Source organism: Delphinapterus leucas, chromosome 1 (genome assembly GCF_059928025.1).
Source record: "Delphinapterus leucas isolate spDelLeu-1000000601 "Yukka" chromosome 1, BTC_Dleu_Yukka2, whole genome shotgun sequence".
NCBI lineage: Eukaryota > Metazoa > Chordata > Mammalia > Artiodactyla > Monodontidae > Delphinapterus > Delphinapterus leucas.
Window position 1 is genome coordinate 106,985,547 of NC_143129.1, and position 18,520 is coordinate 107,004,066.

At 41.5% G+C, this 18,520-nt stretch overlaps 1 protein-coding gene across 6 annotated transcripts in view; it reads left to right on the plus strand.

The window, feature by feature from the left end:
* The window catches only part of ALG14 (ALG14 UDP-N-acetylglucosaminyltransferase subunit), a 106,679-nt gene that overhangs the window by 27,958 nt on the left and 60,201 nt on the right, over positions 1–18,520 (plus strand). For 4 of the 6 annotated variants that reach the window (XM_089919268.1, XM_089919263.1, XM_089919278.1 and 1 more), the window contains exons 3-4: positions 4,274–4,406; positions 14,504–14,635. In XM_089919268.1, coding sequence (XP_089775394.1) covers positions 4,274–4,406; positions 14,504–14,635 — 265 coding nt within the window. The remainder of the gene's footprint in view (positions 1–4,273; positions 4,407–14,503; positions 14,636–18,520) is intronic. The other 2 variants (XM_089919271.1, XM_022553315.3) reach the window with 1 other exon arrangement.

Here is an 18,520-nt window from a genome sequence, read left to right on the forward strand (position 1 = left end):
CCCTTTCCCACCCCTCACTCCCAAAAATGTGACGGGTGACCAAAAATGTCTCCCGTCCTTGCCAAATGTCCCTGGGGCGAGAAATCTCCCCCTCTTCCTTGAGAACTACTGGTTTGAACCGGCATCCACAGACTACCAGCCATTGGAGGAAAGTCCCATTCATAAGAGAAAGCAAAACAGAGAAAGGAACTTTGAGAAAAGGAATGTGGGGGGCTGGGGGATGGGTATTAAAGGAAAACAGTATCCTCAGAGAAATGAGAGGACATTGTGTCTTAAAAAAAAAAAAATGAGATCTATTCTTTTTAAATCCTCACAGAATAAGAAAGATCTTTGGCTATTAAAATTGTAACTGTAGGAATAAAAAAAAAATTGGAAGATCATATTCAAGAGCTCTGTTGTAAATCAGAACAAAAAATAAAAACAATAGAGGAAAGGTAAGAAAATTACATAATTAAACTGAATTTTGGCGGTGTACTATCTAAAAACAACAAGGACATGGGAAAAATTTTTTTAAAACAAGTGAAGACCGAAGCAGAGTTCCCAGCACTGGAAGGACATAACCTTCAAACTAAAGGACTATCCCCAGCCTAGTTAAACTGTAGTCACACTAAGATGTATCATCATCCTATTTCAGAACTAGTGATAAAGAGAAGAATTCCAAAAACATCCAGAAAGGGGGTTCTAATGACATTCAGAATGACAGTGGAGAAATGTCCTCAAACGGATTCCCCATATACCCTTTCACAGAGGATGTGCTCCACCAAAACAAGGGAAACCCAAGAACGAGGAAGACTCCAGTCCCAGAATCTGGGCGCCAGCCCAAGAGAGCAGCAAGGGGATTTCTCAGGATGGCCGTGAAGGGAGTTCCAGTGTGAAGACAGCCATGTTCAACAGGCCTCGAGAGAGAAAAGGCAGTGTGCTGCTTTGAATGCAGAGGAGGGAGTGGCAGGAGGTTGGGAAAGCAGTTGGTTAAATTACAAGATGAGAAATTATTTCAATTGTAGAAACCTGAGACCATCTTAGAGCGTTTTCAGTTGCAGAAAGGATTTAAGTGATCTATTTTTTAAGGTTGTACAGAGAGGGTATAGGGATCATTTTGAGTTATGAATAGTGGTTCATTTTTGGTTTTGTTTGAACATTTTCTAAGTTATAATTAGAAAACAATGCAAGTTTTTTGGGTTTTTGTTTGTTTTTTTTTGAAGAAACAAAGCTGAGAAGAGATAAAAGCCCCAGTGGAAGTAATAATTTTCTAAACAACCCACATATCGTCAGCACTAATATTTTGGGACTAGTGTAATTATATAATTATGTTTTGGAAGCATATTAGTTTTTCTTTTACTTTAATAAATAAGGATCTTTTGGTTTCATCTTTTAGCCCATATGTATGTATGATTCAGTGACAGTTTCGTGATTGCAGGGTTTATCTATCAGTACTTCTGAAATTAGCATGATGCGCTTCCGTTTAACAATACCTGCTATTTTCCACCAGGTGGGCTGCTAACTTCACACAGTGAACTAAGACTGTGTTTAACTGCTGAGATTTCTAAATCTAATGCTAATGCATTTGGTATCTCTCTTTCATAATTCCCAAGCAATTCTAAAAGAAATAAGTTTGTGAACTATGTAATTGCAGTTGTGGGGTTTTGTTTCAGTTTCTAAATTGTGTATTACAACTTATAGTTTAACATTTTTACCTGTTTAGAGTGTGACTAATGTATATATGCACTTTTTCTCTTTATAATGGACCTTAACTATATTCAGTTATAGGTAAAAGTAAAAAAAAATCTCTAAGTTGGAAGATGATCATTCTAGATGCGTGAAAAAGAGAAAGTATTTGAAATTTATTGCACATAGAGATCCTGTGATGTGGCTGTTTCAGTGAATAAATGATTATTTTCAGATAGATGTTATATATGGTTCTAAAGTATTTTAAGTAGCTTAATCTCTTAAATTCCTTCCCAAATCTTAGTTTTCCCATCCTCCATCTCTACAACAAAGGCATGTTAGGTTAAACTTTCTTTGAGTCAGATTCTGAATTGATGGTATTGAAATAACTGTGAATAATGTCTTGCAGTTATTTCAGCTTTAAGGTAATTTGACCATTTTCCCTGTGCCAGTGAAATTTGTATGGGATTCTTAAAACATGCAGAGCTAGTAACATTTTGCAATATGGTGCTATTGTTTCTCTTGTAAAGCTAATTAAAGACATTCTAATAACCAAGGTTTGAATTTAAACATTTCCATAAATAGCGTATTTTTAAAATGAAAAACTTACATTATGGGCCCAAACATACAATAATTTCTTTTTCTTGTACATACAATAATTTCTTTTTTGTTGTTGTCACAAAACCAGGATGTGGCCTGTTTCCTTTTATCCTTCCTTTTGCACAAATGGAGATTTTTTGGGTCTCTTTTAGCCTTTAAGCTCCAAGAAATAATTCTGGAGCCAGTAGTTACAATCCCGCCAGGACAGCATAATTCTGAGCGCTACAAGTAGTGAGGGTGACTGGTGGTGGTTTTAGTCAGGATTGACCAATGAGCCGAGTGCTAGAAGGAAGCAAAAGTGGAATAGCGGGTGCACAGGGTGTTCACTTGTCCTTCAAGGATGTGAAAGATGCTCGAGTCACGGTAGAGGGTGAAGTGCCATGAAGTGACCTATGACGAAAGAACCATGGGTTCCAGGCTGGGTCCCGCTGATAACCAGCTCTGTCACCTTGGGCGAGTGAGCCTCTCTGGACCTAAGTCTCTCACTGTGAAACAAGGAGGCCTGGCTGAGATCAGGGAACCTTAACTAGCATCCTTGATCCCACAACGGGCTGTCAAGTCTGACTTGTCAAAGACAAGCGAGGCCGCTGCTCCAGGCCAGGCCACCCTGGGACCTGTCAGCGCCTGCCTGGAATCTAGATTTCCCAACACTGCCTTTTCTGAGATTCCCAGTTGTCTTGCTCTGTCTGCCCACCTGCCAAGTGAATTCATTGCCCAAGTTCCCAGTACAAACCCCTGTCTATCCCATTTCAACCTGACAATTACCTGTACATATTCTCTAATACGGATATATTTTGTACTTAGAGAGTGTTTTACTGACTCACAAAATTATGCTCAAAACCGAACCACAGTGAATAACGATATGCTCTCAGTCTGTTTCCCCTTTTACCATTCACTCCCCTAAAAACCTGAGAGTCACCCCAAGCTCCCCAGCCTCCTTAAATCCCTGCTCCCCGCTGTTTGCCCTCTCCAGTCCTTCAGCTTAGTGTTGTAAATATCCTTTAGGCCAGCGGTCCCCAACCTTTCTGGCACCAGGGACCAGTTTCGTGGAAGACACTTTTTCCGCGGGGGGCGGGTGGGGGCGGATGGCTCAGGTGGTAAGGCGAGCGACGGGGAGCGGCCCACTCACCTCCTGCTGTGCGGCCCGGTTCCTAACAGGCCACAGACTAGCAGCAGTCCGTGGCCCGGGGGTTGGGGACCCCTGCTTCAGGCCTTCAACGTCATTCCCCTGGCATGTTTCAGTGATCTCTCAAATGATTTTCCTCCTCTGGTTGAGGTGCCACCCTTCTGTCCATTCTGTTCGTAACTGCCAGAGTGGTATTTCTTGAAAGCAGATCTGACTACAGTACTCTCCTTTTTTAACTTCCTTCAGTAACTCCTCTTTGCCTTTAGATTTGAGTACATACTCTTTAGCATGGCTTTGAAGGCCCTACCTCTCCAGCTCCATTTTCTGCTGCTCTGTCCTCTTTACGTGCCAAAATATAGTTCCCCAGATAATTCCATGCCATTTCATGTCTCTCTGCTGTGAACACGCCAGAAGAACCTTTTTTCCTCCTCTGCTATACCTGGTAAATGTCATATTCTTCCAAGTTAGATAAAGTATCTCTTCTATAAAGCCTGACTGGGTTTATCAAAGTGTAATTCATCATTTCTTACTTGGTGCTAACATTATATTTAATAATGATGTCTCTTATCGTATCAGTCTCTCTGATTGCAATTATTAGTTGTCCTGTGTTGTCCTACCAGACTGCAGTGAGTTCTTTATAAACGTCTTATTTACCCTTGTGCTCCTAGCCCAGTTTCTGTCAGCTGGTAGGTGCTCTTGGGAGTATATCTGTGCTTACAATGAAGAATACAGTTCTAATAGCTAGCGCTGTAAACACTTGTTGCATCTATGATTTTAATATCTTTTCCTTTTTAAGAAGAGGAAAGCAGTCTTTAAATTCATACCATTTTTAGGGACTTCCCTGGTGGTCCAGGGGTTAAGACTCCACGTTCTCAATTGCAGGGGGCCTGGGTTCAATCCCTGGTCCGGGAACTAGATCCCCGCATGCCGCAACTAAGAGCCCGTGTGCCGCAACTAAAGATCCTGCGTGTGGCAATCCCGTGTGCCACAGCTAAGACCCGGTGCAGCCAGATAAGTAAGTAATATTTTAAAAATAAATTAATTAATTAATACCATTTTAAAGCTAAAAGGAAGGGTATTTCAACTGCAAGTGACGTAAAACTAAACTCAAAACTGGCTTGAACAATAAAGAGCATTTTTTGACTTAACGAAATGGGAAAAATTCAGTGTTGTTTCTGGCAAGACTTGGTCCAGCTGCCCAGGGGGGCCACCAAGGATAGTGGTGTGTCTGCTCTATCCTCTGCAGCATCCTCCCGTCAGGCTCCCCGGTGCTGCCTCCAGCAGCTCCAGGCTCTTCCCTCAGGGCAGCAAAAAGCATTAGCGCCTCCTGGCTTCATATCTTTGCACCAAAGGTCTAAGGAAGAAGAAGCTCTCTTACAGCATGTAGGAGAGGGAGAGGTGAAGCTTCTTTTTCCCAGAAGTCCCAGAAAATGTCTCCTGCCTGATGGTCTCCAGCTGGGTTATATTCACATCTTTCAGCTAATCATCGTAGCCACAGATGAGCGTTGTTCCGTGGTGCTTAAGCCATTCCAGTCCTGCTCTTGGAGCTACAGGTTAGGGGTTAAGGAGACAGGGGCTGAAATCCCACCAAAACCATCTGGCTGAAATGTGAGCAAGGGTGAGTTACCCAAAGGAAAAATTGGATTATTTCTTGCAAAAGAAAGGGGCAATAAAAGGCTGGAGAGAGGAATACTAATATTCATTACGAAGGACTTTAGAAATCTTTTGCGCCAGACTCCCCTAAGTGTTTCAAGAACAAACTTCTTTTTTAGTTCCCTGAAGCCTGAGACCTCCAGGCAAGGAAGAGCTTCTCAAGGTAAAGTGAGGAGTGGCCCCAAGTCGTGAGGCAGGCCTGGAACAGCGGTCTTTAAATTCATACCATTTTAAAGGTAAAAGGAAGCCTGTCTCTGACAAGACAGGCTTGAGAACCAGTAGTGGGGTCATGATGGCTAGGTGAGGATCTCTGATCTCAGCCAGGCCTCCTTGCTTCACAGTGAGAGACTTGAGGTCCAGAGAGGCTAACTCACCCAAGGTGACAGAGCTGGTTATCTGAGCAGGACCCAGCCTGGAACCCACGGCTCGTTCATCCCAAGACACTTCATGGTACCTCGTCATCACCTACGTCGAAGTGGGCAGCTACCAAGTTCTTGAAGGACATGCATATAAAAACTTTTTTTGGGTGGTAAATTATGGTCATCTTGATTTCAGAATGATTGGGTGAATCATCCGGCATGCTTTTACTATATATTGTACTTTTCATTATTTTAAAAAAAGCGGTTATGAAGGAAAACTGAAACCAGTTTTGGTTGAATGAAGTTTTACCATTTTCATTTTGTCTTGTTTCCAAGATTCTGCCATAGCGTGGCATTCACGAAATAATAAATGTACCGTATGTTTCAGTGTGTGGTAACAGCAGACAGTGACTTCATCGGCCACTTGACCTGCTCTGTTGTGGTTTGTGATACCATTTGGACTCCTTGGTGGAATTATTTCCATCTGAATCGCTATAAACTTCTATTTAGTTTGTCACAAATCTAAGGCCAGATATGTTTGTGGTTTTCAGCAGTGATGTAATTCTGAAAGATACTGTGAAAGTTACAAGTTGTCATATACTATTAGCATTTAACTCAGTGTTTCACATAATTCCAGACAAACTAGAAGCTTGAAAAAAATCCATTTCTCCACATTATTTTTTTTTTACTCTTAGACAGTCTACCTTTGCTGTCTGTCTTGCCACTGTGGGTTTGGTTATGCATCAATCAAGTACGTGTGGGGAACGCTGGGAGGCTCTGTGGGCATACACAGTAATGTAGGACATGGTCCCTGCCACTTCTTAATTAGGAAGCTTGTATAGATAGACAGAAAGGATGTTTCTTTAACTACATGGTGGAGAGAGAATAAGAGAGAAAGAGTCTTTCTTCTCTTTTATATGACTGCCAATTGTGTGAAACAGGCTGGATCACGTTGCAAGATATGCACACACTGCAGGGTATACACATTGACCTGCACAGAAAGCAAGGACTCAACTGAAGCATACTTTCCCAGTCGGCTGCCAGGTAGGAGCAACAGCAAAACAACAGAACTTACCAGAAGGGACTTGGGGGCCTAAGGTTCAACAGAAAAGTCTGAAGATTTCTAAGCCCCCCCCTTTTTTTTTTCTGATTTTTTTTTTTTCCACAGAGAGGCTTGCGGGCAGAGGAGGGAGTCATTGGTGACAGTGGTAGACGGGGGAGTGGTGCCAAACCTATAGCACAGAGCAGGGCACAAAGCACAGAGAGGTGAGAGGAGGCCAGCGGCCCAATTCCCATAGAGCAGGTAGAGACACAGCACACTCAGGGGGTTGAAGGCTGTAGATATATAGGGCTGGTGAGTTACAAAGCAGAGAAGGGAAAGGAAATGGGTCAGGATGGGTGGTTGGCTATCACAGAAACCACAGGCAGCCGGGAGCACAGCTCCAGAGGAAGCTGGCTCAACTCACTGTGTGTTGGAGGGGGCAGGCTTCGCAGCAGGGAGGCACAGGCATCAAGAACGGCCTTCATGAAGGTGAGTCAGCAGCCTCTTTCAGGACACGTGGAAAGCCTGGGTTCAGGTTCTAGCTCTACCAATTGCTGGCTCTGTCCCTGCGGGAAGGTTCAGATGCCTCACCTGTGAAGTGAGAAGGTTCGATTAATTGGTCTCTTACATTCCTGAGATGTTATGAGATAAGGAGTTCGCATCTTCCCCAGCATAGACGACAGACTGAACTTCTAGAAACTGTAATGACAGTCATTTATCTATTCAGCGAATAGGGATGAGCACCCATGACGTGTGAAACACCATTCTGTGCATCAGGATCACAGCAGGCAGCGAGATGAAGTCCTTTCCTCTCACGGAGCTTACGTTCTGGGGAGAGAGGCAGACAGCAATCAGACAAACTATAAATGAGCAAGTTAATTTGAGTTACCAATAAATTGCTGTGAAGATGGTAAAATAAGACAGTGCGGTGGAGGGCAACCATGTTTTGGGTGTAGGGGATGGTGGGGGAGAACTGCATCCTCTCTGAGGAGATAATGTTCAAGCGAGACCTGACTTGCAGGAAGGAGCTTCCTATGAGACAGTCTGGGAGCAGGGCAGACAGCTCAGAATGAGCAGAAAAGGCCCTCAGGAAGGAATGAGTCTGACATATTCAGACAGCAGAAAGAAGACCTGTGTGGTTGGAGGGAGTGAGCAGGGAGCGGCTATAGCGACATAAGCCAGCGCCAGACTACATGGGACCTTGGAGGCAGTTGTAAGAAACCTGGATCTTATCCCAAGTGCAGTGGTGAGCCTTTGGAGGGTTTTAAGCGGGAGAAAGAAAGATTTGCTGTACATTATAAAAAGATTGCTCTGGAGATTCTGTAAAGAATAAAATGAAGGGGAGCAAGAGAAGAAGCAGAGACGACTTGAGAGGCAATTGCAAATAGTCACAGTGAGAGGTGGTGATGGCTTGGACCATGAGAGTAGCAGGGATGTTGGGAATAGGTGGGTAAGTAGGACTGTGTGTAGAGGTTTTGGAAGAAGGAAACATGGGGACAGTTTTTATAGGCATACTGTTTTTATTAGTCTGTACCTCTGCCTTGAGGAAACTGCCCCTGACCCTCTTTATTGTCCTATTAATGGGATGCAGGACACAAAGGATGCTTCGTCCATCATTTTACCCCCTGACCCCCATCACCAGACCCAAAATTTGGTTTCAGAGTGTTCCCCACCAACCCTCATCCCTGCCAGTCCCGACATAGATCTTCATGATCTTCACATCTATTCAGGAAACCTGTTTATGATAGGTTCTACTGTTCATTTGTCAGTTTCTGGCTTGGGAGCACAGGAATAGCGTGTTTTGGTGGCAAATACGATAGTTCAGCTTTGAGTTGTTACAGAAAAGCCTAGTGAATAGAGGAATACCGAAACAAGTATGTGGGGCTTCCCTGGTGGCGCAGTGGTTGGGAGTCCGCCTGCCGATGCAGGGGACGCGGGTTCATGCCCCGGTCCGGGAAGATCCCACATGCCGCGGAGCAGCTGGGCCCATGAGCCATGGCCGCTGAGCCTGCGCGTCCAGAGCCTGTGCTCCACAGCGGGAGAGGCCAAAACAGTGAGAGGCCTGTGTACTGCAAAAAAAAAAAACAAGTATGTATTTCTTGCCCCAGTAGAATGGATTATTGAGGGCCAGTTTAGCAGCCCACAGTATTTCTAAAAGGAAGAGCTTTCCCTGGGTCTCTATAAGAATCCAGGAAAAGACTGACCCTGCTTGGGTCATGTGGCCACTCTGAAACCAAATGTTGGGTCTGGAGATGGGGCTCAGGGGGTAAAATGATGGATGACGTATCCTTTGTGTCCTGCATCCCATTAATAGCACATAGAAGAGGATCAGGGACAGTTTCCTCAAGGCAGAGGTACAGACTAATAACAACAGTATGTCTATAAAGGTGCCTTCACTTGGATTTCTCTAGATGCCACAACCCCTAGGAATGCCTGGTCATAGCTGAGCCTAAATTGTAGCTCTCTGAAACTCTCTCCCATTCCTTTGTCTTCAAAGGAACTTTAGTGAAGACCAAAATACAAGCATTCTATTGATAATTTTTCTTCACTGACTTCTTTATATATTTGATTATCTTCTAAAACTATATAAAGTAATAAAAACTCTCTTAAGGTTTTGTCATGGCCTGGTTCTCAGTATTTCTTCTAGGTGATACAGGACATCAGATACCCTAGCACCAATTTCTGTGTATCAGGCATAGCTATTCTGAGGGCTCTGTCCCTATCAAGATGGCCCCAGGTTTCCATCCGCTTGACTGCACCGCCGCATAGCAGGTTTAATATAGAACCAGTGGGCATAGAATTTTTCAAGAAGTTTTAGGTGTACAGTGGAAGGCTCTGGTCGCGTTAACCTAGCAGACTCCCTTTCCCTTTGTGCTCAGACCTCAAAGCCTCAGGACAGTCTTCTCTCTTGGACTTATTTTCTGGGGAGAGGACCCACAAGGGCTGAGAAGTTCCTTGAGGCTCTCTAGGCTGTGTATCTAGGACACATTGATGGGGAGGGTGCTTTTGTCTTTGGTTCCTTCTCATCTCCCCTTAGGGTTTGGTGCCTCCTGACTCTGGCTGTTTATAAACTCTCAATACCCTGCTTTGCTCTGGCATTTTCCCTCTTGCCCCAGGAATTCCATCCGTTCAGTTCAAACCATTTATTGAGTGGACCTTACAAATAAGGCCCCAGGTTAAGCACTGTGAAATTACCTCCTTTGTGTCCTTTCTGCATTCCCAGTCTAAGAACATCTCAGGTAGGTGACAGGAAGATTGAGTTATTTTATATTAATATGCAAAAACATACTGAATCATTTATTCAATAAATATATATTGCGCACCAACTGTAAACCAAATACTCTTACAAGCACTGAGATTGCAACGATCAAAGTTCCTGGCGTTCTCAGGTAAGTTATATTCTCGTGGAGGTATCAGTAAATAAACATATAATATGCCAGTAGAGGAAATAGAGTAATTTTAAAACAAAAAGCAAGCTTGGTGATGGAGGAGAGAGGAGTGTGCGTACAGGTGGGAAGAGCAGGGTTATTTAGAAAGGTCAGTCGGGAAAGGTGCCTCTGAGAACTGATCTGGTGGGGGAATGGGTGGGAAGAGGCTTGGATTTGGAGAGAAGTCTCTTTTTCGGTAGGATTTCCAGTTCCCTGAACTTATTATCAAAACGACATAATGTGGCGAAGACTTAGATGGGGTTTGGAGGTATAGGCCTCTCTAGCGTAGAGCCATAAGCCAGAGAGGGGTACCATATGGACCCTGCCCCCCGTCCCCGGTCTCCTGCCAGTCAGGGTCATCGTTCTGACCCCTTGCCTGGCTCGATCCTCACCACCCGCATTTCCCCACGCTGGTCACCAACTCTCTGTTTTCCTGTTTATCTCACTGGTAGGACTTCCAGCTTGGCTTTCTTCCCAGCTACCACGTAGACTCTGTCCTTGATGGTAATGTAGATTCTTGCATTACCTTGCCTTGGGCTATTCTGAGTAAATTTCCTTCCCTATCACTAGGAAGAACCTACTCCTTGCCCACCCTGTGGGTAACCATATACTTTATCATTTAAAGTGGGATACTTCTGAGAGCAGAAGGGAGCACTATTAATAATTACTCCAGGACTACAGACATAAACTGGGACCATCCTGTGTAAACTGAGTGGTGGGTCACTGTATGCATGAGGTCATTGGCTCAGTTAGCTCCAGCCCGCAAGTGGAACCAAGACTCCCCTCCCCAGCCTAGCATCTGATCTGAAGGCTGAGGCTGGGCTCCTTCCATGGTGCAGCCAGAAGTCAGAAGACAGGTCATCACTCTTCAGTCACTACCTTGTTTGCTCACCCTCAGGCCTGTTTTTCTAGTCTCCATCTAGGAGGACCCTCAGGTCGCACCCCAGAACATGCCTCCACTAGTTTCCATCCTTCTGGGACTGGACTGGAGACTTCTAGAACCCACTTTCTCTGCTTCCTCAGGCTGCTCCCCGGGACGAGATGTAGTCTTTTCTTCCATGTCCAAGTCTAAGAGAGCTGTCTCCAGACCCTTGCGTAGGCCCTACCAGGCTTTTGTGTTTGCCTCTCTGGAGCTCAGATGGAGTCAGGGGAGCTGGGCTTCCAGAGCCAGAGTCAGGCTGACCTCCCCTTCCAGCCCCTCAGGACACTAAAAATACCCAAAAATACTGTTCATTGCTTCTTTACATAGCTATAAGCAAAGAAGATGTGGTGTGTATATATATACAATGGAATGCTACTCAGCTGTAAAAAAGAATGAAATAATGCCCTTTGCAGCAACATAGATGGACCTAGAGGTTATTATACTAAGTGAAGTAAGTCAGAAAGAGACAAATACCATATGATATCATATATGGAATCTAAAATATGACACAAATGAACGTATCTACGAAAAAGACTCACAGATATAGAGAACAGACTTGTGGTTGCCAAGGGGGGAGGGGGAGGGGAGAGGGATGGATTGGGAGTTTGGGATTAGCTGATTCAAAGTGTTACATGTAGAATGGATAAACAACAAGTCCTACTATATAGAACAGGGAGCTACATTTAGTATCTTGTGATAAACCATAATGGAAAAGAATATGAAAGAGAATATGTATAACTGAATCACTTTGCTCTACAGCAGAAATTAACACAACATTGTAAATCAACTAAACTTCAATAAAATAAAAATTTTTTTAAAAGTTATATGCTCATAGCTTTAAAAGATTCAAGGGACATGGTAGACACCCATGGTTTTTTAAAGAAAATATTACAGATATTAAGATCAGGCCTCAAATTTTTGAAGTAACACTGAAAAATCCTTTATAATGAGACCCTACTGGGTTATTTTCACTATAATAATACTGACATCTTATTGGGTTCAAATGTATTTTGTAGTACAGGTCCACAATCTCTGATCTGAAATCCTAGAAAGCTCGGAAAACTGAGGGAGAAAAAAAAAGTTCCAAGTTTGTCACAAGTTTATTTGACAGTAAAACCTGGTTTGAATTGGCACGAGGAGTATAGTCTTTATCCCACTTAGTGTGAATGTTTGTGTTTTGCTATAGAAATGTTAATATGTTTGGTTACTTCTCCAAACTTCAGCGGTGGATATTATGTAATATATGGTATATGTCCTGTATTACCTGTTCGAAACACTTCTGATCCAGAAGGCTTCTGATTAGGCATTCTGGCTCTATAGTGCTGAAACCAAGCAAGGCCTCATGTACCCACAGTGCAGAAGGCCAAACTCTGACAGCCAAGAGTTTGCAGCAAAGTAAGGGTTTATTGTAAGGGGCCAAGGAAGAGTGTGGGAGACAAGCCTCAGATCCATTCCCACTTGGTCTTTGAGTTAGGGTTTTTTTTTTTTTTTTAAAGGGATGAACAAAGGCTGGGATTAATTATCTTGTGACACTTCTTAGTCATAGTTTCGGGAGTCAGGATGTTCTGGTTTATGAGGCTCAGACCAGGTGGTCCGTGGCTCAGGGGTCTGTTAGCTCATCTTGCCCTGGAGAAACAACCTGGGTTTGTATGTTAATGATGATATATATAATAGCAATTTTAGTGCATTAACGATGTTATGGACAACAGCAATTTTAGTCATCTGACTGTGGTGGATAAGTGTTCAGTTAGCACAGCATAGAGGTCAGAGGGGACAAGAAAGGGAATAAAGAATTGGATAGAGAGAGTAATCATAAGCCCAGTAAGGAAACTCAGTGTTAGGGGGGCTCAGTTTCAGTACTGTTTTACCCATCACATGTTTTTAAATTAATAATCTCCACAAATTAGGCAAGCACAAACTTCCAACAAGATTCCTTACAAGTTTGCCCCCTTTTGGATACTGCCCCTTGTATGGTCTATAGTTTGGGAACTATTCAGTATTATTTTCTAGTTGAACATTTAGTACCTTAATCCTTTGGAAGAAAAAAAACCATTGATATAATAAATAATTAATAAATAAATAAAAATAGTGGATAACATACTGAGTCCAGATCTTTCTTTCCCCACTGGTGTAGTATGGAAGGAAGAGGGACTGTCCATCATATGTGAAACAGAGTGGTCACGTGTGCAGCCCATTTTCGTTTTTTCTTTTTCTGCGGTATGCGGGCCTCTCACTGTCGTGGCCTCTCCCATTGCGGAGCACAGGCTCCGGATGCACAGGCTCCGGACGCGCAGGCTCAGTGGCCATGGCTCACGGGCCTAGCCGCTCCGTGGCTTGTGGGATCTTCCTGGACCGGGGCACGAACCTGTGTCCCCTGCATCGGCAGGCGGACTCTCAACCACTGCGCCACCAGGGAAGCCCTCGTTTTTATTTTTATAGGAGCTACACAGATGCCCTCCTGGAGCATAACAGAAGCCTCCACACACAATCTCACACCTTTTTCTAAATTTGAAAAAACTTAGGACCAGTAGTTTTGTGTCTTGGACTAGTTTACGAAAAGGTTTTTCTGTTCTTTTCTCTAGGAGCGTATTGTTCCTCAAGGCCAAAGGTGGGGGGATGGGGAGAGGAATGTATTAGGTATTTAGTCCTTTACTCTCTGACTTAACGTTTGTGGTAGCCAGGCTGCAAGCAACTCCCAGTGATTCTCACCTTCTGGTATTCAGTTCCCTGTGTAACCCCTTCCACATCATATACGGTTTGTGGCAAACAGTTCCAGATTTTCTTCATGCAAATACTGATATGTGTACCATTGTGTATACAAACACACACAGCTTTGTGATTTGTTAATACACGCTGGATCATATTAAACATACTGTCCTGCAACGTGTATATTCACTTTAACAACTTATCTGGGCACATCTTCCATATCTGTTCATATAAATCTATGTCATTTGTTCATGTGTCTCCATATATTTTATTGTATGGACTTCTCCAATCCCTGTTGGAGGATATTTGCGCTGTTTCCAATTTCCACAAATACAAACAGTGATAAAGTAGATAGCATGTGGGTAAATCTGTGGGATGTATTTCTGGTAGCAGTAATGCTGGATCAAAAGGAGACACACTTAAAATTCTGATAGATATTCCTAAATTGCCCTCCCCAAAAGTTGTTCTAATGTATTTGCCCAGGGAATGTAAATGTCTATTTCCTTACATCCTCAAAAACGCTGAGTATCCACAGTCTCTACCAGTTAGGTAGGTGAAAAATGACTCATTACTTTCTTTTGTGTTTAATTGTTAACAATCTTTTCAAATGTGTATTGGCTGTTTGTGTTTCTTCTGTTTGGAATTGTCTGTCCATCTCCTTTGCCCATCTTGATACTAGGTTACTTATACTGATTTGTAAGGACTCTTTGTATATAAGTATGTTAAGGTCTTTGCCTGAAACATATTTTATAGAAAATTTCCTCCAGCTTATTGTCAACACTGACTTTAACATTTTGAATCATATTCAGGAACTTTTTGTCATAACCCAGTGATGTGTGTTGTATAAAGCACGAAAAAGGCTTTATAACTTAGTTTAAAAATATTTCCAATGAAAATTAAAATTGAGAGAGCATTTCCTGTTTGTACAAATGTTAACTGTTTCTATGTTTAACTTCAGTATCACTGGCCCAGTTGATTTGCATTTTCACTATTTCCTTCTAGTTTACCGAATACTATATTCACCGCATTCCCAGAAGCCGGGAGGTCCAGCAGTCCTGGCTGTCCACGGTACTCACCACCTTATACTCTATGTGGCTCTCCTTCCCCCTGACTCACCGAGTGAAGCCAGATTTGGTACGTATGAGCATCGGAGGAGAGAGAAGGTCACTCTCCTGTGGATCCTTCATTAGTAACAGGACATATTGTTTTATTGAACAGCTACCATTCATCAGTGTGCCAGATACTATACCAGACCTTTTACTAATGTGTGCTAAAATTAATTTCAATGCACTTTGCTCAAAGAGGTGGGAAATTTGTCTTCCATTTCTAGCTATAACTTGAACTCTAAATTTGCCCTTTTCTCCCCTCTGTCTCATGGCAATAGGGACTAACCCAGCACTATCTTTAAGCAGTTTGTGCTGCTACCCACCTGTGGTTTCTAAGCCAACGTCATGTGCTTGCTTGTCAGCCAGAGAAGAGCCAGTTTTTTAAAATTCCTTTTCAGTACTCTTTTTATTTTGTCAAAACTCTGTTACCAATACTCTGTAGTGGCCTGTATGGGAAAAGAATCTAAAAAGAGTGGATATGTGTATTTGTATAACTGATACACTTTGCTATACACCTGAAACTAACACAACAACTAACACAACATTGTAAATCAGTTATACCCCAGTGAATTTTTTTTTTAAGTTAGCAATCTAGTACAAAAAAACAGAAACAAAAACAAAAAGCTCTGTTACCAGAAAATGATATGCAGTGGGCAGAATGTCATACACACTCAAGTTTTTATAGGAAAATAATACAGAAAATAGAAATGTGAAGGCTTTAGTGCACTGTATTAAACCTTACCTCCCTTATCTATAAAAGTCTTAAGTTCTCTGTGGTCTTTAGGATGAAGTTCTATTACTAAATGCTAAATGCACTTCAGTAGCCAATGCAGATCAGCAGATATGTTATTACAGTAGTGTACACAGTACTTAAATAATACTCTCATTCCTGTTTAAGGCAGAATCCATTAATCTGCATAGCCTTAAAGAAACCCTTTATTTGCTTTCCATATACATGAGTTCTGGCACAGTGGATGTTATTCTCATGAATAATTGAACAAAAATGCCTTTAGCTACCATGATTTTGAAAGATCTCTATCAGTTTGGTCATTGCCTTTCACCAGCTGGATTGCAGTTCAGGTCCCTCCCTTGGATGAGAATTTAAAAAGCTGAATTGTCTACATGAGTACTTTAGATTGTTTTTAAAAGCTATAATTTACAAACAGTGAAATGCATAGATCTTAAGTATATAGTTTGACCACATCTCTATCAAGATATAGAACATTTCCATCACCCCACCTGCCCCTTCCCAAGCAGCCACTTTCTGGTGATTTCTATCACCATAGATTAATTTTGCTTATATTTATTTTTAAATTTTTGACAGAATAAGTTTATCTCACAGTCTCCAACCACATTTTAAGAGTGTGGAACTCAGATGTTTTCCTAAAAGATCATTACTACTCTTAAAGATTTAATTATTTCTGAAACTTAAGAGACAAAATGGAAGGAAGAAAAAAGGTCTTCACATTTTAAGCTGGAAATTTGGGGTTTACATTTACTAAATCACTGGGGGCATGACCACTGTCAGTGGCAGCAGCCATGTTGAATGTGGTGACTTTAGGACTCTAAGGTGTGAAGGTGAGAAGGAAGTAGTGACATGATGGCTGATGTCTGCTGTGGACATGGAGGAGCTCTGGTGATGGCCCTCCCTAAGTATTTTGATACCCTTGTAGTAGGAAGAGTAACTGATGGGGCATTAGGACACTTGGTCCCAGGCTCACTTTGGCTTTTATTTTATTTTAGTTCCCTTCTGGGCATCATTCTCTACCTTAAAACAAAAGGATTGGACCAGATGTCCTCTCAGTTTCCTTCAAACTTAGTCTAAAATTTTATGAGTGCCATAAATTTGCCTATAAAGAGTGGAAGGGAAAAAAAGACTATTATGTTTCTAAAGGAATAAAAAGGGAAAAGGGGGGAAATGTGAAATACTTATTTCTGTTTTAAACTGAGTTTTCAAAATTATTTCAAACCTGAACATTATCCAGTCAGTTGCTTTGATGTGGCTGGCTTCACAAAATGAACTCCCACGTAATGAAATTCCCTTATACACACACACAAAGTTAATGGTTAAGAACAACATGCAGATCTCTCCTGTATTCATCCTTGGCTTTCTTTTTTTAAAATTGTAAATGGCACTAATTTCATTTTTCTTTTTGAATATTTTTGCCTTTTTTAAATTGAAGTATAGTTGATTTATAGTGTTGTGTTAGTTTCAGGTATACAGCAAAGTGATTCAGTTATACATATGTATATATTCTTTTTCAGATTCTTTTCCATTATAGGTTATTACAAGATATTGAATATCTTGTGCTATACAGTAGGACCTTGTTGTTCATCTGTTTTATATATAGTAGTTTGTATCTGTTAACCCCAAACTAATTTATCCTTCCCCCCCTCCCTTCCCCTTTGGTAACCATAAGATTGTTTTCTATGTCTGTGAGTCTGTTTCTATTTTGTAAATAAGTTCATTTGTATCATTTTTTTAGATTCCACAAATAAGTGATATCATATGGTATTTGTCTTTCTCTGTCTGACTTACTTCACTTAGTATGTGATAATCTCTAGTGCTGTTCATGATGCTGCAAATGGCATTATTTCATTCTTTTTTATGGCTGAGCAATATTCCGTTGTATATATATGCCACATCTTCTTTATCCATTCATCTGTTGATGGACACTTACATTGCTTCCATGTCTTGGCTATCATACGTAGCGCTGCTATGAACATTGGGGTGCATGTATCTTTTCAAATTAAAGTTTTCGTCTTTTCTATCCCCAGGAGTAGAATTGCTGGATCATATGGCAACTCTATTTTTAGTTTTTTAAGGAACCTCCATACTGTTTTCCCACCAACAGTGTAGGAGGGTTCCCTTTTCTCCACACTCTCCTCAGCATTTATTATTTGTAGGCTTTTTGATGATGGCCATTCTGACTAGTGTGAGTTTTGATTTGCATTTCTCTAGTAATTAGCCGTGTTGAGCATCTTTTCATGTACCTGTTGGCCATCTGTATGTCTTCCTTGGAGGATTGTCTCTATCTATATCTGCTCATTTTTTTTGACTGGGTTGTTTGGTTTTTTGTATATGAGCTGTGTGTATATTTTTGAAATTAAGCCCTTGTCGGTTGCATTGTTTGTGAATATTTTCTCCCTGTATGTAGATTGTCTTTTTGTTTTATTTATGGTTTCCTTTGCTGTGCAAAGGCTTCTAAGTTTGATTGGGTCCCACTTGTTTATTTTTGCTTTTATTTCTATTGCCTTGGGAGACTGACCTAAGAAAACATTGCTACAATTTATGTCAGAGAATGTTTTCCCTATGTTATTTTCTAGGAGCTTTATGGTATCATGTCTTATATTTAAGTCTTTAAGCCATTTTGAGTTTATTTTTGTGTATGGTATGAGGGTGTGTTCTAACTTCATTGATTTACCTGCAGCTGTCCAGCTTTCCCAATACCACTTGCTGTAGAGACTGTCTTTTATCCATTGTATGTTCTTGCCTCCTTTGTCAAAAATTAATTGACCATAGGTGCCTGCGTTTATTTCTGGGGGCTCTATTCTGTTCCATTGATCCATATGTCTGTTTTTGTGCATCCTTAGCTTTCTCAACAGTGAGAGGCCTGCGTACCGCAAAAAAAAAAAAAAGAATCAGTTAATAAATTACTTTTAAAATAAATTACATTAAGCATCACTCCCTCTAAATAAGAGTGTAAAATTTAAATAGATCCCAACAGATCAAATTAAGTATCTGCTTTAGTAGATTTAACAAAGCCTGATCTAATTGAATAATAATGACAGTATATATTTCAAAATTAAGTGTCATGTATATTTGTCAACATAGAATTTTTTTTTTTTTTTTTTTTTGCGGTACGCGGGCCTCTCACTGTTGCAACCTCTCCCGTTGTGGAGCACAGGCTCC